The 25,652-nt window shown below is 40.1% G+C and overlaps 1 protein-coding gene across 2 annotated transcripts in view; it reads right to left on the bottom strand.

The window, feature by feature from the left end:
* Positions 1-25,652, bottom strand: part of COL4A4 (collagen type IV alpha 4 chain) — a 64,211-nt gene continuing 38,559 nt past the window's right edge. For both annotated transcript variants that reach the window (XM_083868475.1, XM_083868476.1), the window contains exons 24-47: positions 24,351-24,457; positions 23,810-23,993; positions 23,170-23,238; positions 22,668-22,772; positions 22,016-22,234; positions 21,302-21,463; positions 20,488-20,658; positions 19,188-19,331; positions 18,687-18,794; positions 18,249-18,427; positions 17,141-17,204; positions 16,554-16,628; positions 16,304-16,411; positions 15,897-16,004; positions 12,943-13,014; positions 12,030-12,158; positions 10,161-10,268; positions 9,494-9,649; positions 8,778-8,876; positions 6,939-7,070; positions 4,815-4,931; positions 3,924-4,112; positions 1,855-2,141; positions 1-1,245 (exon numbers count right to left, since the gene is read on the bottom strand). In XM_083868475.1, the coding sequence (XP_083724601.1) occupies positions 982-1,245; positions 1,855-2,141; positions 3,924-4,112; positions 4,815-4,931; positions 6,939-7,070; positions 8,778-8,876; positions 9,494-9,649; positions 10,161-10,268; positions 12,030-12,158; positions 12,943-13,014; positions 15,897-16,004; positions 16,304-16,411; positions 16,554-16,628; positions 17,141-17,204; positions 18,249-18,427; positions 18,687-18,794; positions 19,188-19,331; positions 20,488-20,658; positions 21,302-21,463; positions 22,016-22,234; positions 22,668-22,772; positions 23,170-23,238; positions 23,810-23,993; positions 24,351-24,457 (3,356 nt within the window). In that variant the 3' untranslated portion in view covers positions 1-981. The remainder of the gene's footprint in view (positions 1,246-1,854; positions 2,142-3,923; positions 4,113-4,814; positions 4,932-6,938; positions 7,071-8,777; positions 8,877-9,493; positions 9,650-10,160; positions 10,269-12,029; positions 12,159-12,942; positions 13,015-15,896; positions 16,005-16,303; positions 16,412-16,553; positions 16,629-17,140; positions 17,205-18,248; positions 18,428-18,686; positions 18,795-19,187; positions 19,332-20,487; positions 20,659-21,301; positions 21,464-22,015; positions 22,235-22,667; positions 22,773-23,169; positions 23,239-23,809; positions 23,994-24,350; positions 24,458-25,652) is intronic.

Raw genomic sequence — 25,652 nt, 5'->3', positions numbered from 1 at the left:
GGATCTTCAGAGCTGTCATTCCATAAGAATCTTAATGGTGATGGTTCTTTTTTCCATGGTGTATTTACAAACAAAGAAGTAAAAAATGAATGCAGTTTATTTTTTTCTAACACTTCTTACATTCATCACTCAGATAAGTGCACCCATGTTATCACCATGTCACTGTTTCTTTTCATTAATATTAGGAAATTGCTTTGTTTCTTTGTCAATTTGGATTAGAGTTTAATAATTTATTGTAACTACTCTTAGAAATTAATTGTAAATATAAATACAGGTTTTTAAGGATTTGTTATCTCAGCTAATTTTATTTTCTTACATAATCAAGTGTTAAATGGATTTGCAGCTTTTGTTGCTTATGAAAGCCCAATTAACAGTTCTTTCAGAGTCTGGTTCAGTACTGCAGTGGTAAAAGACTTTGATCTTCATTGTTTTTATTATTAGATTATTTTTTAACAATTACATTCTTCCCTTCCCTCGGAAACAGCAAGTGCAAAGTTTCTTTAGCTTGGGAAATTCGGCTACAGGCTTTGACATTTGTATGTTTGCACATTTCTATTGGTATGGATAAATATTTATAATATGCCATGTAAACGCACATATTCTTCCTGCTGTAAATGCCATTTCTTAAAGGAAATCCATTCTCTTGCACAACTGGTGTGGTGTCCTTGGGTCTTCCAACTTGACTTAATCCTCCAAGCTCACCTTGTTCCCTGTACATTACAGCAGTGGACTCCAATGGGACAGTTTCATATTTTCTTAATTAGTTTTTTTGCATGAGATTTTACTGCCTGTGGATGTATGTACATGGGTGGATGAGGCTCAACAGATCCCTCATCTTTGTCTCATTTTTCCATTCCAACACAGAGAACAGTGCTGCACACTCTCACTCAGATTCAAACACGAGCTGCTGTTTAAACATTTAGCACGTTGCTCATCGTCCTGCAAGCCTCTCTCTGTAGCTGCCTGCTTTTGGTTTGCTTCTTAGCCATGCTTCAGGCATACCTGGCATCTACTGATCCTTCTCCTCTGCTCTTGTCCTTCTTTAAGAGTCCCTGACACGGGGGCCGATGCAAACTGCAGCTCAGGCTTCACAGTGGTCAGCCAGAAACTGTATTCATTAGCAAAGAACTGACACGTTCCCCGCTGGCCCTGGCACTCGATGAATGGGGCTGATCTGAAATCTTCCAGGCAGCTTCCAGGTGACATGAGGGACTGCCCACCACCCTGGTCACCAGAGCCAGTGTGCTGGAAAGAACAAAGAGACAACGTGGTAACTGTGCATGAAAAATAGGTAAATGATGTTCATCTGTCTTTTTCCCTACTTGCTTTTAACTGTGCTGTTTTTTATAATCTTCAATTGGAGTAAGCTTCTTTTGCTGGAGAAAAATCTTAATTTGCTCTGTAATAATCTCAAAGACTAGAGCAAGCTCACTTAACTCTCAGGTGTTTATCAGACTGAAGGAAGGAGTAGTCTGGGTTGATTGGGAATGATGCTGTTATCCAAACTGCTGCAAATGTAACTTGAGGATGGCATTAAAAAGACCTGGAACTCTAATTCTGAAAATTATGTCTTTGTGTTTATAAAACACAAATCCTGTTGTGTTTTATAGTCAAGGAGGGCAAAACCTTTGTCATTTTAAGAAATGTGTATTTTAAGTCTCTGAGTGCAGTATAAGTAGTTACAGCCAGGTTCTGCAATTTGGACCTTTGTCTTGCTTCTTGTGAATTTTCCTCTTTAACATTTGCTAGACATTAAATAATTTACTTTTCAGAGCTAAAAATCCTTGAACCTTTAGAACACAAAAGCTGGAGGAAAGAAACTTATCTATACAATCACGCACCCAACTTTCTTACCATCAAAAAAGAGTATCCTATCCAGAGGCTCCTCCAGTTGAGCGGGCAGGGAGGAATGGACTGGTCCTGGCTGTGCAGTGCCACAGCCTGAGCTGGAGCCTCACAGACAGCACACCTGCTGATGTAGGGCCGGATCTCCTCCTCGGACAGCGGCGCTGTGGGCAGTGCAGCCGCGCTGGACAGCCAGTAGGACTTGTCGTTGCGGCTGGCGTAGTAACACACCTGGTTGATGTTGCAGTAGGCAAAGGGCATGGTGCTGAACACAGGCAGGCAGGATCCTGCCAGACCTGAAAGCAAGAGCAAGTGATGCCAATTATTCCGCTTCCTAGGTAAGCTGAAAATTGTGTTCTGGCCAATGTTGCTACAAAACTGCGTATTTTAGTGGGACGTAGGTAATTCCCAGCTGTTAAACCTCCAGAGCCGTTTACCAAAATGTCTACATGAAAAACAGAGACCTATTACCAGTATCTTCCTTTGACCAGTAATATTTAATTGTGTCAATCTGATATTTAAACATGATGTAGTTTGTCACCATGAGAAACAGTTATGATAACAAATTCCTTAGCTGTGTCAACACTGAAAAATAAATTAGGCAAGAGGTGGCGGCTGGTTTAAAAGGAGATCAGCTATTTACAAACTCATTAAGAGCAGTGAGAAACCAAATGACAATGCTGATAAACAGAAACATTTTTGTGAAGTATGACATGCCATTGCTAGCAGTGCATTGAGCTGAAGTGCAGCTGTCCTACTGCCTTTCAGAAAGGTTTCAGACTCCCAAAGTGAAATAAAAGGATCAGGGGATTTTGCAGAACCAATCCTGCAACATTCTCATCAGGCAGACATCAGTGGGATCCAAAAGAAGTGACCAGTGCATACTTCTGTGGTGAACTTCTTCCAGAACTGAATTTAGAACAATTTCATGATGGCCTATTTAGTTAGCAATAATCACTGCACAAAGTTCTGCCTTGAACTTGGTGTGTGAAGTGTTATTTCTGTAATGCCCCCAAAGCCAAACACCTTCATTAAAAATATGTGACATTTCTGTACAGAAGCCAGTTTTGTTTATCACAGATAATATTCCATTCCAGTACTAATGAAGGATCTGGAGTAGCCTGAGTAGGAAAAATGCCTGCAAAATCACACAGGAGACAAGGACTGTGTTTTCTTTGAATCTTATTTTTACTGCTGTTATGAGGCATTCTGTTAGCAACTGGCTCTCCTGGGGAATGCCAAACACACAATAGTGAACACATTCTAAAACATCACTGCTATTCTAAAAATAGCTCTTTTTATTGCTCTTTTAAACACTTCTTTTTTGTTCAGCTTATTAGGTCCTTGATCTTTCCTCCTCAGAGACTGCTCTGACTCTCGTATAACAAGTCAACAAGAATTTAGGAAACTTTTTCTGTGCAAATTGCTACCAATCAGTTCCTCAGGCTGCAAGTCAGGCAGCTTATTTAGACATCTAATTTTAGTCAGAATTGTAGAAGACAGGAAAGAAATGACCCAAGGCACCAAAAGGAACTGTCTCCAGAAGAAATTTCGCTTTAGTTTTTCCAAAAAAATATTAGCTTCTGACTCTGAAAAGCACTGGATTCTGCTGTACACATGATGCATAACTTACTTGTAAAGCTTACTTATACTGTCCAACTGTCCTTACTCAACTTAAACAGCTCTTTCCCAAGCTGTGTCTACAGTAATAAAAAAGCAGATCCTCCATGGAGTTATTTCAGACTGGCCAAATGAAATTTCTGAAAATCCCTCCAGTGACTTCAAAGACAGCCTAAAATGAGCTGGGATAAGTGAAATAAACCACTCATCTCTCCAGCTTCAAGTCAAAATTACTTAGAAATATTTTTCATTCAATTACAGAGCAGCAGAAAGCCATTTTAAATGGGTGACAATAGGGCAGCATAACCAAGTTCAGTATTATCAGTGTAAATTAGTTTTGAGTCTATAGAAAATAGGTAACTGCCAGTTCTATAGCTTGCTCCATGTGACTTGTCTTCCCTTGTATAAATAACACCGTATTATCCCTTAGCTAGAGTGCAATTATGTAGAATACATACCAAGATCTTGATTATGGGCTTTCTCTTGTCCTTCCAGGTACAGCAGACTATAGCCAGTCCATAACTTTGGCATCCCATGTGGGCAGAGTGGTTCTCTGTCTGACTGACTGTGAAGGACAAGCAAGAATCCACTTGCAGATCTAATCTGGGGGCCTGGTTGTCCTGGGACACCAGTCTGGCCAGGTGGACCTTGGAGAAAGATAAAATAAATTTACTTGTATAACATATAATAAAAGTTCATACCAGCTGTGTGTTAAACGTTCAATAAGAAGTTCCCAACTGAATATAATGCAACTTCAAGGCTGTCACAGGCAATAAAGACACAAGTAGACTTCTGTTATCCTTCTTCTGGGAGAGAAATGAACTAGATTGCCACTGAATGCTTGGCACTTGGCTTTTCTATTGTGCCTCTGTCTTGTGGTATATGGATTAAGAAATGAAGTGGGCAATGATTTCCCAGATTTACTAGGATGAACAGAATGTCTGGCCTGAATTTGAGTCCTTGCAGTAACAGTCAATGCTCCTTGCTCACATATGTATTAAACCCTTAATTTATTAGAGAGCAGTCACAGTTAAAATACAACTTTAATTACTGCCAGACAGTTGCCCCATTAGCCCTGGCTCAGAGATGCATGCCTATTGATATATGCTGTCTGAGCATGGGTGCTTAATTGCCTTTCCACTTAATAATGGATGCTGAGATAAATTCTCTTTCACCAGGTCTTGTTATTAAATCATTCACAAATGTCACTGTCAGTGCTTGAACCGAGAGGGGACAAGAGGTGTCATGGAATCTCAGGCTAGAAGTGGATGTATCCATGTGGGAACTGGGGGAGCAGAGAGAAAACTGAGGCTGTACCATCTCCCCCCACCGTTGTGCTCCATCCTTACCTTGTGGCCCAGCATATCCTTGCTCTCCTCGGCTCCCTTGGTCACCTGGTGGTCCAGGTGCCCCAGGTAACCCATCTTGACCTGGCAGGCCACATGATCCTTCTTCACCTTTTATGCCTAGAGAAATACAAAGGATGTGCTTTTTTCCTTCATAGGGCTGCGTTTAAGGTTCTGCACTGTCCAAACACAAAGGGCCAGTCAGCAAAATGGACACAGGGACAGGGAGGTGCAGAACTGCTGGGAATTCTCTTCACTTATTCACCCTGTGACCACAGCAGTAGCTCAGAGGCGTGGCTTAGAATAGCAGCTCCTGATAAGGTCCTCCATCCTCTCCAGAGATTTACAGCTGAAATCAAAGCACTCCCCAACAAATGTTATCATGCAAGCCTCATGCAGAATTGCCATCAGGATCTGTACCATGGAATGAGCTGTAACTCCTCCTGAGGCAAGCCAAGCTGTCATCTTTGAGAACCCCATTCAGCAAAGTCTTAGAACACATAATGAACTTCTTTGAAGTAACGGATGTATTGCAGTACTTAGAGAACAGGGAGGGACTGCAGAACTGGACATTTTTAGGCTCCAGATGGCCTCACCTTTTTGTATTTCTCACATGTCCATGCATTTAATACATTAGCAGGGAAGGTGTGGCTGTGACAGTCAAAGATACATCTTCATGTAGAGCACAGATAATAATGGGCCTGTTCACTGGCTACTTAAAACAAATTCTGAATTGAACAAAGTAACACTTATCAGGTATTGTTGCACTTAGAAGTGGTTTTCCCCTTTTAATAAAAACCAGTTTTCAGATGACCCTGTTTCTCTAGCATCCACCACGGTTGTTTCTCAGTAATGGTGTTTCATTCCTTGCAGACTTTGCTATTTAACCTGCAGACTGAGTAATTCAGGATTGTCTTAGAATAGTCACACTTCCTCTTGTTACTTTTTACCAAGAAAATCTGAACCAGTCAAAAAAATTCACAGCTTTTCTATGTTGGTTGCAGAGTTATTCTGCCAAAGCTTAAACACATAGAGGGGTTTTAATAAAATCCATCACTTTTGCCAGTAAAACTTCCAGTTTGCCTTCTAAGCCAGGAAAAAATTGGATTCTCCTATCTTAATGAAGGAAAAGCATTTCTACTTCTTTATTTCTTTCATAAAACCAGTGCAAATATGTGTATCACTGTATCACCTGGTTTTACAGAAACCCTTAATGATGTATATAATGGAAACCCCAGAAACTCCTTATAGCTTGCAAATCAATTAAGATACCTAGAACTAGAGAGTTAACTGAAAACTGCTTTGTTTGCTTTCATGATGGAAATGACTTCTGCAGGGAATCTCCTGGGAGACAATCATGGATTTTTTTTTTTTTCCCCTGGACACACTGGATGTCCAGAACAGCCAAGACAACTCTGGCTTACCAAGAAAGAAATACCTAAAACCACACAAGGGATTCCACCACCTAAACTGAAGACACTGCAATACAGCCTATGCTGTGTTTCTATGAAGGTGGCCTCTCTTTTGTGATCACCAATGCCAGCATCACCCTTGTTATCTTTTCATCTCTCAGAAGAATGTTTCAGTCTTTCATCACTTCCTTTTAAGATCACTTTGGTTAGTTTTCTTTGGTGGTAACATTTTCATATTCTAACAGAAAAAGATCTCTATTGTAGTCACTTCTCTGACTTCAGTGTTCTTTTAGGACTTTGGTTAGGAGAGCTTTGGCATTCATTATTGCTAGATTTTAAAGCATGCATATTTTAAACATCCTCCAAATAGGTCTAAACCACAGGGATGGTTTGAGGCATCGCTGTATAATTTGGTGGGGAAAAAGGAAAAATACTACTTGAAGAACTTTTTTTCTCAACAGTGCCTTATGCTTTTGTCCTGCCAGGCCTAGGAAATGGCAATGTGCAGGCAGGCTCAAACAGCCTGGTTCAGCAACATTTATCCATCATCCTTAGCCTTAACCAGCCCACTCTGGGCTTCTGGGGACTGTTAGTAAGTATTTAAGGAGAAGAGAGAGGGTAAAACACAGAGAAGTAACTGTGGCACTCTAACCCTTTTCAACTTGTTATCTAAATGGCTGAGAAGAACATCCAAGCTTTCAAAACAAGAGCTTACCTTGACGTCCAGGATGGCCTATTGGCCCTGGTAATCCTGCAGAGCCATCCTCTCCTCTTTGCCCTGCCTCCCCAGGAGGCCCTGGGATTGTAGGGCATGAATCATCTACTTTTCCTGGCTCACCAGGGTCACCTGGAATGTGAAATGGGAAAGTGAATTGCAAGACTGGCTAATAGCTCCCATGCAAAAAGTCAGCATAAATGTTAGCTGATTTGGGTGTTCAAGAGTGTACTTTAAATATTTTAAAATCTTGAACTATTGAGTCCTACTGTTTTTAATTTTACACTTAGTCTTTTAGCACAGCATTAACAGGGTGGCCAAGCCAGTGTTAGCAAGTGTATGTTAGCTGGTCTGTGATCTTTGCCCAGGTGGGCAAGAAGGCCATTGGCATCCTGGGTTGTGGCCAGCAGGACTAGGGCAGTTCCCGTGTGCTCAGCATTGGTGGGGCTGCACCTTGAATCCTGAATTCACTTTTGGCCTTCTCACTGCCCGAAAGACATTGAGGTGCTGGAGTGTGTCCAGAGAAGGGCAGTGGAGCTGGGAAGAGTCTGGAGCACAAGTCTGGTGAGGAGCAGCTGAGGGAATTTAGTCTGGAGGAGACTTTATTGCTCTATTATCGTTACTTGAAAGGAGTTTGTAGAGAGTCTCTTCTCCCAAGTAACAAGAGGAAATGGCCTTAAGTTTCATCAAGGCAGACTTATATCGAATATTGGGAAATATGTCCTCATGGGAAGGGTTGTCAAGCACTGGAACAGGCTGCCCAGGGAAGTAGTGGTGTCACCATCCCTGGAGGTATTGAAAAGATGCATAGATGTGGCACTTGGAGATGTGTAGAGGTGGGCTTGGCAGTGCTGCGGTCTGATATTTTGATATCTGGTCTTTTCCAACTTAAAAAATTTAATGATCCTATGTTTCACATATTTGGTATACAGCTTCAGTCTTAATGTGCCTCTAACTGATTTGGGTTAAAGCCTAAAGTCTACCTATCCAGCTTCAGTACAAACACCTTAGCACATGGAAGTATTTGCAGTATTTTGCCTATTGTTTCTGCAAAACCATCAATAGGCAGGCCAAAAAAGCTAGCCCATAACAGCCATTTCAACTAATTATAATACATAATAAAAAGAATATATTGAAAGTTATTGGCAGCTTTTGCCTGTTTGCATTTTGGATCAAGGTTTAGTCAGATGGAGAGTTCAGTGTTTGTAGTAATCCAGTGTTAGGATTCAAGCTTTTGCTACAATTTTGGTTTGAAAGCATCTTGTGTGAAAACCCCAAAAAAACCCAAATAAGAACTGGAAACAAATGTTTCACAAATCTAACTGACATCCTAGCATGAGAGTTCTCAGCAGAGCATTCTCATGACATTGGTGCTATTTATGTGAAATATGTATTAGAACTATGTCCTGCTAGCTGTACCTACTATTCCCAGAAACCACATCAAGGATACCTTCTAATAAGAGCTGGATGTTTGTATACATAAGGAAGCTCCTATGAAAAGAACAATGATCAAAAGTCATAAACTTACCTATGAAACCTGAAGGATTTGGAAAATGGAAAGCAGATTGTGGCCATTGAGGTGCAGGTAGTAGCAAGTTTCAGGCATGTAAATTAGAGTAAAGAATGGAATGAGAACTAAAATCACTTACATGAGGTGACATTAGAAACAGTTGAGAAATATTTAATCAAATGAGAAATCATTCAGGTTGGCAACTGCAGGGGTCTTTTTTCTGAGATTGTTTCAATTATTTGCATGCAAGTTAACATTAGTATGATTATATATGAATAGAAGGATCACAGTTACAGCTGAATGACAATGAGCAACAGGTTGATAAGTACCTGTGGGACCTCTGGGACCAGGTCTTCCTGGAAAACCTTGGTCTCCTGGTTGTCCTAAAGCACCAGGTGGACCCTGTGGGCCATGGACCCCCATAGGACCTGGAAATAAAACCAAACAAAAATAAAATGCAATCTGGATGCTTGATTAACAAAAAATGCTTGGGAATCCTCAACTCTGTTGTGCCACGAAAAGAAATACACATTTCTTCACCTTTCCCCAGTCTGGATCTGACTTAAAATTTATGACTTTTGTTTTTGTAGAGATTAGAAGTGATTGGTGTAGATAAGATTTCTCTACAGTGTGTGAAAGAAGCACAGTATGTAGATTGCTGGTTTCAAACTAAAGAATCTGTTGAAAGCCCCAAGCTATTGATATGGGGCAGATGTGAGACTTTGTTAGTTCAAACACATCCTCATTTTCCATAATTTCTCAAGACCTTTGAGGAGGGGTCATGGTTTGCTTATCTGGCAAACTCAGATCTTTTACTGCCTCATTCTCAGAGTGGCAGAGGTGTCTGTGAATGTGAACGTGTCTCTACTCTCACCTTCTACCCCGACCCCATCATGTCTGTAGGTAACCAGGCAGAGCTGTGCAGTGTGCAGCCTCCACCCCTCCTGCCCAGCTCCATCTCCAATGGCCACTCCTTGGGAACAAGCCTCAGTCACAGGGGCTGGGCATAAGTGGACACAGAACTTAAAAACATCTCTGACCATACCCTTTGGGCCTTCTCTTCCTGGGCTCCCTGGAGGGCCTCTGGCTCCCTGCTGTCCTCGTGGGCCAGGATTGCCTGGTGCCCCTTGAACGCCGGTATCACCTGGATCTCCTCGCACAAAGATAGTTTCTCCAGGAGGACCAGGAGCCCCAGGATTACCTATGGAAAACAACTTTATTCTTAATGTATGCACAAAGTACAAACATCTAAAAATAGCTATGTTCTGCTGGTGGGGTTTTTTTTTTATTTTACTCTAGTGTGTTGGGGTTTGGTTTTTTTTTCTCTAGGATGTAGGACAGCCCTTGCATGTTTCTGGAAATACTAGTGCTAGCCTTTGTCCAAGGAAGACAATGTTAGGAATAGTTCCCAAAGTTATTTAAATTTGTGCAAGCAGAAGAGGCAGCAAGCAAGTTACTGGTATATTCATTGAAACACTGTTTCTCTATATTTATATCTTGCAGATTTATTACCGTATTGCTTAATCTGGAGAGCTGCATTTTGTCCTTGCTCTACCTAGGTTATCTACCCAGCGTTCACTTCTTTGTATATTCGCTGAGGCAGGGATGGGTTTCTTTATTCCCTATGCACTTCTATACATTGTTTCACAGTTATTCCTAGTAGTCTCAGGGGTTTTTCACATGATAAAAGTTTGTGGTTTTAGTTTTAATACCTCTGATGCCGTCTAAACCAGGTAATCCTTGATCACCTGGAGGACCAGGGGAAGCACTATCAGGAGATCTTCCCATAGGTCCAGTGGGTCCAACAGGTCCTCTTCTACCTAAGGGATCACATTTACAAAAAACGGGCTTTTTAAAGATTACAAACAGAAGTTAGTAAGTAAAGAATGCTGACATGAGAAGTCATGGAGATAATGTATGCTCCCACTCATATACCAAACATACCAATCCCCAGGCTAAGGAGGCCATCTTGTCAAAGTGAAAATATTCATTATCTTTTTATATTTTTAATTCTTCCCATAAAATCTATGTAACATCATCACATGTTGTCACCTTATCATGGATAGCCATATTTTCCTGAATTCCAACAATGGGAGAAATAGTAACAATGTAAGGTGAGTGGGGACTATGAAATGATTCTGCCTGGGGCAGGAGGAGTACTCACAGATTATTCCTAGCAAAAGGGAGTTATGCTGATTCCTGAAAACCTCAGTGAACAAGATGAATTTACTAGCCTTAAATGCATTTTTTCCCTAATCTTTAGTCTGAAATTTGACACAATAAAACATTTATGCTCTTGCTTGTGACAGGCAGAGTTGCAGGTTACCGTCCTCTGCACAACACTTTTGAACAGTTGCAGCTTGTTAACATGTGGGTTCCATTCTGTTGCCTTCTCTTTTCTACAAAAAAACAAATCTAGTTTCTTCAGTCTTGCTTTTGACCCCATCCTCCATTGGTGAGTCTTCTCTTATTTGTCAAAGCTGGTCACAACCATTGCAGACCTCCCCTATCCTATGTCAGTCTTAGTACATCTCAGAATTAAACCTTCTCTTTTTTCCTCAACAGCACCATTCTGTTGACTCCTCCGGTTCACAAATTAGTAGCCAAACTAAGAAAAATGATAGGGTCTTCATCTTAGAGTAATTCACAGCACCAGATTTCACCTACTGCTGTTTTTCTTCCATGTGTTATGTGACTGTGGCAAGGTCTGGCAGCATAAAGCTGATGTCACTTCTAATCACAGAATTGCTGAGGCTTGAGTGGGTCTCTGGAGACTTCCCAGACTAACCCTGCCCTCAAAGCAGCATCAGCTAGAGCAGGTTGCCTCAGGCTCTGTCCCACTGAGGTTTGAGTATCTCCAATGACAGACACTACACAACTTGTCCAGGCAACCTGTTCCCATGTTCAATTCCCTTCAGAGGGAAAATAAACTTTTATTTAAGTAGAATGTCCTGTATGTCAATTTGTGCCTATTCCCTCTTGTCCTTTTACTGGATATCACTATGAAGGAACTGTCTCCAGGTCCTTCCCATTAGGTACTTACACACATTAATAAACTCCTCCTGAGCCTTCTCTTCTGGAGCCAAAGCAATTCCCCCTCTCTCAGCCTCTCCTCTCCTCCAGTCTTTTCACTTTCTCAGTGGCCCTTCCTCAAACACCTGATTTTTCCCATTTCTGTGCAGTTCCTGTATCACCAAGCTCTAAAATAACCATCGTAATCTTGTGAAGCAATCCTACCTTGCATTTACATCAGAACAGCTGATAGATTTACTATAGTTCTGAGACTGACAGATCTTCTGCACTGTTTTTCTTCTGGAATTTCTTCCCAAGTGGAAACCCTACCTGAGTCTATTCAAGTCCATAATTTTCTATTTTCATTCTTTCCTATAACATAAACCAGAAATTCTGGAGTCACTGTATCTCTACTCAGGAAACATCAGCATCTTACAACAGAAGTGTTTTTAGGGAAAGAATCTTCTAATGGTCATATTAACCAGAGTAAGAGCCTTTAGAAAAAGAAATTAGGTGTGAGCTTAATTTCAACTCTGCAGAGCAGCACCTTGGAGAAAACCATTTCTTACCTGGAAATCCTGGGAATCCCCTTTCTCCAGGGGAGCCTGGAATAGAAATACCAGGCCATCCAGGTTCACCTCTGTCTCCTTTTGGTCCAATTTCTCCTGAGTATCCTGGGGGCCCTGTCTCACTCTGACCTTAATAAGAGAACAATTATGTACATAAAGCTCACAGCGAGTACAATTACAGATGTGCAGAGCAGAAATACCAGTTGCAGATGTTCCTCCTTGCAAGGGTTGCCTAGTGCTGTTTTTCTGGTTCTCTCTTGGAAGCTGGATAGAGTTTTGTTGAATCTGGCCCTAATTCATCACTTTCAAAGAAAGTAATCTTTTTGCTTGAATGCTCTTCTTCAGAGGTTATTTTATATGGTGTCATTATTGTCTGTAACTTGAAATCTAAACTGATTGCACGGTTCTAAATTTAATTTTCTATCAGCATACATTTGTAATCTTTAGATAGATTATAAGCATTGTTTTTTAACAGTGCTTCAAAAGCACCTTTTGAAAGTTGCAAATACATCAGTATGAGTGAAATCCACATTCCTCTTAAGTTTGAGGGACAACTCCCATGGACTTTAAATGGAGCTGGGATTTCACAAGTCTCCTTTTAATTTGTTAGTTTTATCTTTTATTATTAAAAAAAGAGACTTGACTTTCCTTTGAGTCATCTGCACTGAACTTTTTAATTTTATAAACAGCCTTAAAATGTTCCAACAAAACTATGTGAGTAATGGAAGTTTGGAAGTTTTCCCCACAAGTAACTGCAGGTGTGCCATTAAGCATACTTTACATTCTGTTTGAAAGTTTAATCTGAGCCTTAACAGTATCTTCTGGGCAAGGCAAACCTCAAAATAACATGCACCTTTCCTTGCACATTCAGTCATGTAGAAGATTTTCTGTTCCAGTTATTTCTCATCTTTACCTGGAGCTCCTGCAGAACCCTTTTGACCTTTTAGTCCATCCAAGCCATCCAGTCCAGGCAGTCCAGGAAGACCTGAGAGGTGTTACACAGGTATGACTGGATACCACAACAACTTTTTATAGTCACAATTTAAAATCAAGCCTTTTTTTAATCTGACAACACATACTGGATCAAGATGGGGTATTTGCTGAATTTGATTACTGGCAACTGCAGATGAGATCACACTGCAGTGCAGTCTTTTTGGAAAGGCAAATGTGAAAAGTTTAAAAATAGCAGTCATAATACAGTTTCACATCAAAGCAATCAGAAAGCACAACTTTTAATCCTTTAGGTACTTTCATCCTGCAGCTAGCAGATTATGGGCTAATCTACAGAGAACCTTGTTTCTGTGGCTGGACTGCTGCTGCTACGTGTGGTTGCTACTCCAAAGTTCACTGTGCTACCACTTCATGGCCACTGATGGGGATGCAGACACTACCAAAGACAGCTGTAAAGCTGGAAGTTCTTTACAGCTTCTGTTCAAAATTGAAGTGCAATTTAACCCAGCTGCACCAAAAAGAGGCTAAATTTCCACCTGGCTTCTTTTCTGTGGTCCTGCAGATTTCACACAGAAAACTATGCTTTTTTGCTTCACTCTATTAAAAAAAAAGCTCTTAGAATGGAGCAGCACAAAATATTTGAAGACAACAAATCTATAATTGAAACCTCTGGTGACACATGGTAGTATATAGAGCAGCTCTGTCACCAGTGATTTCACTGGCACTGGGCTGAGTGTCTGGAAAAATTTTAAATCCAGAAAATTGTTTGAAAACCTGCAAAACATTGATGATATACTCTCTGTGTAACCCACTTTATAATACAGGATAGTAATAATCCAACCTGTAACATCTTCTATGACCTTAATTAACTGTTCTTTAACTTTTCATGACATTCTAAATTTCATTCCTTTCTGTAGCTTTCTTGTGCTTTGGACATGTTCCCATTTTAAAATTTATGTAAGAGCTGCTTTTGGGGAGTTTAACAGCAGTATTTTAAAATTATTAAAAGTTCCTAACTAATTTTGGCCCCCAGGTCACCATTTAAAACTTTTTTGATCTTTGGCTCATTCAGGCAAGATTGATGGCTTGGTTTTACTTGCTTTCCAGGGAATTTCTGACACATTTGCCAACAATCCATTATAATATCAGCACTTGTAATTCTAGATTTTTGGACTGCTATGGTTCCATATTTCTAGGTACAGCTGAATTGGCTGACCTGAGCATGAACCACTGTTTCTGTGTTGTACAGCCCAATTCAGCTCCTACTCACACAGGTCCTCCTGCTGATGGGCTGAGTATTACTTGCTCCATCAAGGATTACTCACACAAGTAAGGCTTGCCAGGCTAAGCCCTTAACTAGTAAAACTACTGTAATAAAGAAAATGGGATTATGCTTTGATTGATGATGTTTAACTTGATTTTTTAAATTTTTTTTTTTAACCTAAAAGCTCTTTAAAATAAAAGTTCAGGCACAAGACCTTTAATGTAACTGAGAACCAAAGAGACTAACAAGGCCATGCACTTGGCTAGGAATTATCCATTTCATTTCTAATACTTGCACTAGCCACTTGTTGAAAACAGCACCAAAATCTATATATCCAGTTGAACTGGAATACAAATACCAGTCAGTTTTCATTACTGGGTACAGTTTCAAAGGTATTAACCTTCTTTTCAGCTATGCTGGCAAGACACAGAATCCTCAGTTTAGCAGGCAACTCAGTCTCTAAGGAATTGCCAGTTGGGACTGAACTTTTCCCTCTGCAGGATGTGTGTTATGTTCCTGTGCAGGACTTGGGATAACTTCTGCACAGTATAGTAAAGAAGTGTCTTATGGCAAGAAGGAAAGAGCCCATCAATAATAAAGAAGTTTTCAGCAGAATAATGTTTTTTTTTTCTTTTTTGACCCCTTTCAGACATCCCTGCCACTGCTGATATCTGCCTTTGTTACAGCAAATATTGTTTGCAACACTGAAATATTCTCTTGCACATTATGTGCCAGCAGGGAATCTGTCATGACAGTTTAAATCAGCACTGCTTATTTACTGCAAGCAAGCAATCATAAATTGTTTCCATTTTTCATTTGAATGTTCAGTCATTGGTAAGAAACCTTCTCAATTTGTCCTTAAGCTGAATTTGAAGAAGTGGATCTATTGTCCTCTCCAACCATTTTTTATAGCCCCAAGTGTTACTTTACTGTGGTTTCTGTAAATGGGCCACTAATCTTCTTCCTGTTTGGGAACTGGTTATGAGAAACACTTTAACAGACACAGGATACAGAGTTGATAACTTTCTTTATGGAGTATTCATAACTTACAATTTCAATTCTAAGCATAGTAAAAATTAATAAAGTTCTTCAACAAAAGCAATTGTATGGATGAACTGACATTCAATGTAAACACAACAATCATTGCAAGAAGTGTAAATTAGGATTTGGAGGAAACACTTAATGTTAAATACTCCAAAATCAGACAAGCAGCAAGAAAATGCAACTCAAGTTATCTTAATTTGTTGAAATTTGAAAAACAAAGCTGTCATAGCAGCCTGCTGGGTTTATAGAGTAACAGTGGCACTCCATGGTGAAAATGTAGAACACAGCATAACTGAAGTGAAAGTGAAACAACTGAATTACTGCAAACTCCTTTTTCTTTCCTAAAGTTCTGTTATTGGTTACATCAACTAAGCCAGACTCTGTTTCTACCTTCTTCCTTACTCACTTTAGATTGTAGCCCAATTTTCCAGGGTAGCATTTATATTACTGCTTAAAGGTAATGGGAACTGGCTTAAGTCTTCGAGCAGTTTAAGAGACCACAGAGTCCAAATCACAGTCACAGGCTTTTTCCATTTTAACTACTGAAAGACTATTTATATATGGTACTGTCACATTACCACTAGAATGGCACTATATATTCTGTTTACCTTTTCTGCCTTGGAATCCAGGTAACCCTTGCAGTCCTGGAGGTCCCAAAATTCCAGTTTTCCCTTTTTCTCCAGGTTCTCCTGGCAATCCTTGAGGACCTGTAGCTCCTGAGAGTGAAAGAAACCCTGTGAATTTGCAATTCTATTAAACTGTTGATTTTTTTTCCCCATGCTGTGTTAATAGCAACACCTGAAAATGTTTGGGGATGTAGGAAGAATTGATGGGTCTTGCTCTCTGAGACTGAGCAGACAATTGCTGCTATAGTTACAGAAATAACTTTCAATGCCCTCCTTCATATGATCTCTGATTTCTCCAGCCTCCTCACAGAGATGCTTCAACTGCCTTCTCCTGTTCCATATCTATTTTGAGCTCTTCCATGGCACTATCGTTTAAATTTTGGCATTACCTGGTAATCCAGGCAGCCCTGGATATCCAGGGTCACCCTTGGATCCTGGTCTTCCAGGCTGCCCTTGAATACCTGGTAAACCCTTCTCCCCTGGAAACCCACGAAGTCCTTAAAGAAAAAAAAAAAAAAAAAAAACGGTAATTACTACAGAATGGCTCAAAATGCACAAGGAGCAGAGCTCCCTCTGCTAACAAAACTTAGAGAAAATACATGTTTAAGTCCAATTTTGTCTTCAATCAGACAGAGGTACCTGGCAACCCTGGATCACCTGGAGGCCCTTTCCGACCGCGTGTACCAAGCAGAGGAGCTGGGTCACCTCTATTGCCTGTTGAGGTACAATGACTTCCATTTTATACATGCATCCTTTCCATCCACAAAACCAAAGCTGGACACTTTTGTAAGATCAGGAAAGTCATTAATAGATATAAACAGCTATAGAAGGGGTTAAGAGAACACAAAATGAAAATTGCTTTGGCACATGCAAATTATGACAGTTCACTTTGATTGCATTTTCTCTTATTTGATTTGACAAATTTTCCATATCCATAAGAATGGATTTGTACATGGTTTTGATGGAATTTTTAAGTTCTGTGAAATTTAATGGGAATTTACCTTCTAAATTAGCAATACCTACTTTTAAGGGAACAAGCTGTTAAAGAATATACTGAAATACAACTTTTGTCTTCAGGTAGGTGAGACTTGTTTCTAATTATATTTATGTTTTACGGAAAAAGAGGACAGAAATGAAAATATTTTTCTAATGAGTCTTCGTCATCTATCCCACATATATCCTAACAATATTGCTCTTTTCAGAGCACGTCAATATAAACTCATTACCTTTACAGCCTTTGGGGCCAGTCAATCCTGGATATCCAGGGTTTCCTGGTAAGCCAGCATCACCCTGATTTTTTTTAAAAAAACAAAATAAACACGTTTGACATAGGATATGTGTAGCAGGAATGATTTGCAGGAGCATTTGGTTCTCTTAGCAAAACTGTATCTTAAGCTCAACAAAAAAAATCTTGTCCTTGTTACTTGTCTAACACTGGCCACCAACAAGATACTGCAGGTTAGACTTGCTAATAATGTTGAATTTGTGCTTTTATAGCTTATTCTCATTCTTGGCTCAAACAGCTTAATTTCCCCACAGATGGCTTGAATAATTTGATTTAAAAGGTACCATAAAATATATATCCAAAATTGTTGTATGTTACCCAAAATTTACTATAAACATTAACCAGAAATATTGTGATGTCACACAAATAGATTTCTCTATTTTGCCTTTTGAATAATGATCTTTAATCAGAAAAAAAATTTAATTAAACAAACCAAGCAAAAGTATGTCCCTTTACCTAGAAAATAACTGTGCTTTTTCCTTCACGTAATCTCACTGTCTACCTGCCCAGCATACAAGAAGTGAAGAACTATACCTTGCCTGGAATGTTTGTGTGCTTTTGTGTATTTGTTCTTGAGCAACACTGCTCTTGTCTGGGTTCTGCTTGGGGCAAAGATGACTTGCTTTGTCTTGTCTGTTTCCTTGGTCACTTCACACAGCAGGATATGAAGATGCAGCTACATATTAACTGCATAATTGTGCTGCTGTGGTAATTATGATCTCTGTGGTAAGTGGTTTGTCAATCTGCTCTTAAGAATAATGTTAAAGACTTGATTGTGCATCTGTTTTTGCCCCCTATTTACTGTGGTGGAGCCTGGACTTCACCCACATGGCAAAGCACTACATCAGAACAGGCAGCTCAGAGGGGTCCTTTCCTAACTCCCACCACAGGTCCTGCTAAAACATAACCAAGGCATGGAGGTGTTTCATGAGGGAATGTACAGCTCCTACTACACTGGCTGTCTCTTCAATACAAGCACCCTTTATCATATTTCTTAGAGGCAGGAGATAACTGCAAAGTCCAGGACATTTCACTACCACTCTGTTTACCTGGTCACCTGGTTCTCCTTGAAAACCTGTAACTCCTTGAAGGCCCTTTGGTCCAGGCAAACCCCGTGATCCTGGAAACCCCATGACTCCAGTGTCACCTTGGTCACCTGGCAGTCCTGGAACACCATTCCTCCCTGGAAATCCTCGTGTGCCTCTGAAACCAGTATTGCCTTTTTCACCTGAAGTTGATTGCAGAACAAGATAATGACCAATCAAGTCAAGCCAGTGTTTGACACTGATTTTCAATACGGCAATGCTTTCACTCTTGCTGTGTTGCCTTAGTGATAATGCAAAGAAACTCTGCAGCCAGTTTAGTAACCTGTGAACATGGTATGGTGGCTGGATGTAACTGCAGCCCTGAGTCCAAATTGTGAAAACCACCAGTGATTTATGTCAGAGGAATATGTGTGCATGCAGGGCTTTCTTTTATGAACTTACCTCTTTCACCTCTCAGTCCATTGTCACCAGGAAACCCTGGGTCCCCCCTCTGTCCTTTCTCAAGACGGAGGTTGACACAGCCGCTGTCTCCCGGAGGGCCCCTTTCACCTTGGGAGTAAACATATGCAATGTCAATAGATCCTCACAAGTGACATGTCCTGAAAATCAGTTTGAGTGATGACTTTCTTAATAGAGAAAGCCTCCAAAAAAAAAAAATACTAATATGGTTCTCAGTTTTTTCAGCATGCTCACTGTTGACAGAATTTCCAATCCTTCCCTTGCTTTTTTTGTTAATTCAGTCATAACCCAGGGTGATATTAAATCAGAAGAATTAGGAAAGATTGTGAAATTATGAAAGACAGCAATTTTGATCTGCCTATGATTGTACCTTGCAGATGATCATTCTCTTTCCTATAAAAATTAAACACATTTTTAACACAGTAGTAACAAAACCAAACATAGCAGCAATATAACTACAGAGTGAAGTGGATTTTTACAAACCTTTCATTCCCATATCTCCACATTCTCCACTAGGCCCGGGTAGACCCATTTTTCCTTCTTCACCTTTTACACCAAGAATTCCCATTGGGCCTTGTATTCCTGGGAGTCCTGGGAATCCCTGGGGTCCTTGAATGCCTCTGCTTCCTGGTAATATGAAATGCTTTATTTACATGTTAAGTCTGCTTATACTGTTGCTGTCATATTCTAAGGAAGTATAAAGCAAAAGCAGAATGTTTAGAAGGACTTCTCAGGAAATCAGCAGAACTAGAGAACCAATAGTTAGAGCATGGCTTCATGCCAGGGTCAAACTTCTATTGAAACCCAGATTCCACCGAAGCAAATTGCCTCCCCCTACCTGGAGTCAGCCCCTGGAGATTTAGGCTACCCTTACTCCTAATGCAGTTATCCCCAACACACCACCACATCTTGCATGTGTCTACTGGATTATGAGGGCATTGTTCTGCTCTCTGTCCCTGCCCTCCAGCTCAGGAGACTGGCACCCAGAGAACAGTTGGGCTTGCTGTTAAAGACTGAGGGAAAGAAGGCATCAAGTACCTCAGCCTTTTCCTCATCCTTTGTCACTATGTTTTCCCCTCTCCCATCCAATAAAGGATGGAGATTCTCCTTACCTCTCCTTTTGCTGCTAATGTATTTATAGAAGCATTTTCATTGTCTTTTACAGCAGTAGCCAGACTGAGTTCTGGTTGCACTTTGGGCCTTTTGATTTTCTCCCCCCATAACCCTAAGACACCCTTGTCCTCCTGAGTTGCCTGTCTCTTCTTCCAAACTCCATACACTCTGCTTTTTTCCTGAGTTCAGCTAAAACTCTGTTCAGTCCAGCTGCTCATCCTCCCCACTGGCTCATCTTTTGGCAGGTGGGATGGCTTCATCCCATGCCTTAAAAAATCCCTTCTTGAAGAATGTTCAGTCTTCCATTTGTCCCTCAGGACTGCCACCCAAGGGATTCTGTTAACCCAATACATATTCCTCTTATTATAGTGCATTACAACATATTACAAATAGTCAGGTAATAATATACAGAAATATGTCAGTGTTGTAAAACAAATAAAGCACCAGGATGCACTAAGATACATCAAACTATATTCATCCCTTTGTTTTTACCGTAAGAGAAAGAACAAGGAATGGTTCTATGGTTATTGACTCTAGCCTGCTGCAGTCTTATTCTTGAAGCTGGAAAGGGAGGTGGGTGCAAAGTACTTCCTAACCTTAAAAGCAGTAGAAAGGGCTCCCTCTACAAGAGAATTTATAGGTGAGGTGGTCTGCAGGGTATTTAACATACCTGTTTCTCCTGGGAGGCCAATCAATCCTCTATTGCCTGGAAGTCCTGGAGGACCTCGTGAGCCTGGAGGGCCTGGGAGACCTCGTGAGCCCAGAGAGCCTTTGAGACCTTTGATTCCAGGTGGCCCAGCCAGGCCCCTGTCTCCCCTCTGACCTTTAAAGCCTGGTAAGCCTGAGAAAGAGAGCTTTAATCTATGTATGTAAATACAGGCCAAAGTTAAGCAATTGTATATAAAAAGTAGAAAGTGATAGGTTTGGTCTAAATTTGAAGATCATCAAACATGGCAAAATAAGTTGAAACTTTTTTTTTTTTTTTACTATGTTGTCCTGGCCCTATCAAGATTTTTCAATTGGAATGTTTGTTTTCTTGTATTTCTTTAGTGACAGACAATAGAAGAGCACAGTGAAAAATCCCTACTAATTTGTAAATAGTAATACATTTTGATATTTTGATAGATGTGTCTCCTAGCTCTTCCTAAATAACACTTCACTGAAGAATAAGGAAGATACAAGCATCACAGTAATGACAGGAGCTCAGTTAAGTTACTCAGGACAACAGGTAAGAGACAACTCTTTGTTTATTACTTATAGTGAACTCAACTGCGAGTTGGCCACTTAAGGAGCAGCATGGGAAGGGAAGTTTGGATACACCTGAGATGCACAGTCTACATTCCTTGATATAATGTACAGCCCCAGTAATGAGCAGCCCCCATGGAAACATTTGTCATGCCAGCCACAAAAATCATGTGATGAAATCTGGCACAAAATACATGCAAAGCTTAGAGCTGTGAGGCAACCTGCTGGCTGTTGTGTACCTTGAGGTCCTGGCAGGCCCATGACACCTCTGAGTCCAGGTGGTCCTGGTAAGCCTGGGACACATGGTGAGCCAGGGAAGCCTGGACAGCCTGGTGCTCCTACATCACCTTCTGGGCCTCTAAAACCTTTGGCACCTGGAAATCCTGGGGTGCCAGGTTGTCCTGGGAAAAAACATTGTTAGTTCCATTCCTCACAGCCCCTCAAAATTCCTAGCTTTAATTTTGAAATGTACATGTTCAGTTACTATAGTATCTTACTTATCCTCTAGGTATTGCATAGTTTGTGAGAAGTGATGGTTTTCTGCAATTTAGAATTGGCTGTTGTGAAGAACTTCTTTCTTTAAGGAACAAATACAAATTCACCCCTCATCTATAGGTACAGAAGACAGTTTCTGATGTGTAGGAGCAGAATGGGAGTAGCTCATTGGCCTGCACCAGGTGCCCAGCACTGGCTCAGTTCTATAGGTGTTCCCTGCACTGAAGGATGGGTCTATCTGATTAGGGACAGGCAAAAGGCAAACCTGTAAAAGGAAACAGCAATATCCTCTCTGGGGTGATGCTGCATCACTACAGCAAACAGCAAAATGCAAATGTAAAAACAGGGAGTACCGTTCACAGTCATCATTATGGATCTGAGTGGGAAGAGGCTTTCTCTGAACCAGGAGCACCTTTGCTCAGATTTTGTCCTTTGAACATGTAGAAAGTGGCCCATACCTTGAAGCCCAGGAATGCCTGGATTACCCCTTGCTCCCTGTGCCCCAGGGGGTCCTGGCAGTCCCCTGTTCCCTGGGATTCCTGGAGGGCCATACGTGGTGTCACCTGGAAGACCTTTCTGACCATCTGTGCCAGGTGGACCTGGAAGGCCATTTTTGCCATCAATTGTAGATCCTCTTTCACCTTCATCACCAGGATCACCAGCTGTGCCTTGAAAGCCTGTTGATATGATTTTTAAATTCAAATAAAGCTTAATTCAGGAGGTGTTCAGAGTTTTTTATTTCCCCACCCCCACCCCCTCCAACTGTGGAATACTGCAGTCCAAATTTATCCAGATTTAAATTGTCACCTTGCAAAGAAAAATAACATCAGAAATTAAATTTCATGTTCCTTATTTATAGCTAATGATACATGAGGATTGAAGGAGGTAATTCCTGTGGGAAGTGACAGGGGATTTCTTTGAGACAGCATTTTTCTTTGAGGCAGCATCTGTCTTGAGTACTGTCACTCTTGTTCAGTTCAGTGCCTTTGCTCTCTGGACACTGAACTATTCATTTCAATTCAATTCTACTTTACCCTACCCTACCTTTCCCTCATGTATACATTACAACTTGACCAGCAACTCTCCAAAATTAGGAAAAGCACAATTCACCTTCTGGCCCAGGGATTCCTGTTCCTGGCCTTCCTTGATGGCCTTTTTGCCCATCAAAGCCATTTGGTCCAGGATGCCCCGGGAGTCCTTTTAAACCCTTTTGTCCTGGAAATAGAAAGGAAATACATTAAAAGGCTGTCAGAGCATTAAAATGTGTGATCTAAGGATTTTATCTTTATCCCACACAAATCCATATACCTTGAAAACAAGCTGATTTCATCTGCTTCTAACACTTTGGGCAAGAGCCACTGCCCAGGTCATAAACAAATGTGTTGTTGCTGTTTTTCTAAATGAACAGGTTCCCTATTTCATTAACAGCAGACTGAAAATCACCACTGTCAATTAGGAAAAAATATTTCCTACAACATTCAATGTTACAGGCCATGAACAGTGTTAACTTAGTGAATGACAGGTGTCAGCTCAGGATACCCTCTTTTCTTTAATTAGCAACTTAAAACTCCATTTCAGTAGAAATCAAAAATTCTCCTGTGCATAGACATACCTTGAACACCTTTAAAACCCGGGGGACCTGGATTTCCAGGATATGGTGATGTAATGCAGACAGTCTCACCTGAAGCAAGAGGGAGAAGAAACTGGCCTATTTGATTTTAGATTAACTGGAGTCTGAATATTTACTGTAATATTTCTGGGAACTGCCCAACCACATGTGAAGTGACTGTTTATGCACATTGTTATTTCCATATTACTGAAGTTTTGATGGGGAATCTTAATTTATTTTTTTATACTTCCTACAGAACATTGGTACTATTTCAAATTGTTGTAATACAGTTATATTTTTTAAAGACAAAGGGTTTTTTTAAATTGTCATGGCAATTTGTTTTACAATACTCTCTATTGCAAGAAAAATAATATTTTCATTTCAATTGTATCTACAGGTATCACTGTAGATTTTTTTGCTAAGCATTTTTATTACCAAAATCCAGGCCAAGCTTTAAGTATAAATTGTATTTGTCTATAAATTAATATTATTTTCACCCTAAATGAATAGCATTATATGTATACACATAGATATACATATAAAATAATGCATTAATATAATATATAATACATATTAAACCATAATGAATACCAACAAACATCCAGACATGTATTTTATTAGTTCATTCTTGACTTAAAATTACCTTTCTGGCCTTTTGGACCAGGTGGCCCAATATTACCCATATCACCAAAGTCTCCAGGGCTTCCTCTGGCTCCTGGAGGCCCAGGAAGCCCCAGACCAGGCAATCCCATCTGGCCTTTTACCCCAGGAAGTCCTGGGAGTCCAGGGAATCCTTTATCACCTGGAATTGCTACTCCAGAATCACCCTGAAATAAAAATTCTCAGTAAGAAGTAAGAAGAGCTCATTTCTCCCCTCTCTTTGATTATGAAAAAGCATGTTAAAAGAATTATCTGGAGAAACACTTTCACAATGGAAAGACTACATGGATGACATTAGTATTTTTAAATATTCAACGGTAATAAGAACAAAGGGGTTTGTGTATTTTTTTGTTTCCCAACTCCATAATATTGGCACACAGTATATGCAAAGACTATAATCAGGAAAACCAAAACAAACAGTAATATTTACAAGAAACTAATTTTTAATGGATAAAAAATTTCATAACCTTTCATAAGATAATATGTTAATTGAAATGGAAAAAATCTGGGGAAGTCAAACATACCTCAGCTCCTTTTTCCCCTGGCAATCCCAGTTCCCCATCTCTGCCATCAAGACCTCTTTGGCCTGGAAATCCTGGAAGCCCAGGTGGTCCTCTTTCCCCTTTTAAACCTTAAAATATTTTTAAAGGAAAAATATAATATTTGCAGTAATTTTAGGGGGACAAGGTCTTTCTGCTTAAGGAAATGTTGGGTAACTGTTGATCCTATCTTCATGATAATGCCCGGTCCTTGATTTCACATTCCTTAACGAGACATTTTAGGCTTAGGAAGGAAGCTTGTAGTTGGATACCTGATGGAACAACTTATTCTCTCTGTAAAAGACATGTTCACAGGCACCACAGGAATGTGGCTTTTGTCTGTGCTATACATAGAGTTAAAATATTTTACTGTTGAAACAGGTCACAGATTTATTCTTGATTACAGTGAAGTCATGATATAGCAGTGCTATATGATGCAGAATATTTGCATCAATATTCCCCAAAGGTTTTTACTTTTTTCCCCATGTGGATTTCTCTTGCAGCAATATTTATGAAAAAGTAACTTTTGCATCAAGGACAGTAAAACTATTCTAACACAAAGATTCATTCTGCTATGTCAAGAAATCTTTTGCAAATAAAAGCAAATGTTTCCCCCTGCTGCAACATCTGTAAAAAACCCACAGGCATCCAAAGCTAAGCTAACTTTTTATAAACAATAAGAAGAACAATCTTCTGTGAATAACTACTTTAGCCTTTCTAACTAAGCTTTGCCATCAGATTGCTGTAATTTATTGTTCTCTGTTTCTTTTGCTTTTGCAAATCATAACCATAACTGTGGAGAGGTTTTGATCTATTTAATTACAAGAATTCCAGTTGTGCAACTGGTGGCCTATTGTTTCTCTTCAATGCCTGGTCAAGAGTAATTTTTAGCAATAGGAGAGGAATCTAAATAGTCATTGAGACTGAGGTTTTTCCCAAGAAAGATGTTGGTGGCCTAATCCGAGATAACAGCTATGATATTGGTATATGACACTTCAGGAGGTGGCTTCTGTACAACAATATTTCTTCATGATATCACAGTGTTTGTATTCTGCTTAGTCTTGTCTAGAAGACCCCAATTATCAACTGCATGATGTGAAAAATCATTTGTTGGCATTAGTAACATGCTGGTTTATGGCTCAACTATAGAGGAAAAAACCCACAAAACACTGTGTTGATCTTGTGTTTAGAAAGAAGACTTGGTACCAAGAGAGCAGTTTGGATATACATGCCCTCTAGGCTCCAGTAATTTACTGAGCTAATTGATTTAGTAAAGAGAAAATTAAT

Source organism: Zosterops lateralis (assembly GCF_965231275.1).
Source record: "Zosterops lateralis genome assembly, chromosome: 10".
Taxonomy (NCBI): domain Eukaryota; kingdom Metazoa; phylum Chordata; class Aves; order Passeriformes; family Zosteropidae; genus Zosterops; species Zosterops lateralis.
The sequence above is the reverse complement of the archived record's forward strand: the minus strand, read 5'-3'. Positions and strand labels throughout refer to the sequence as shown.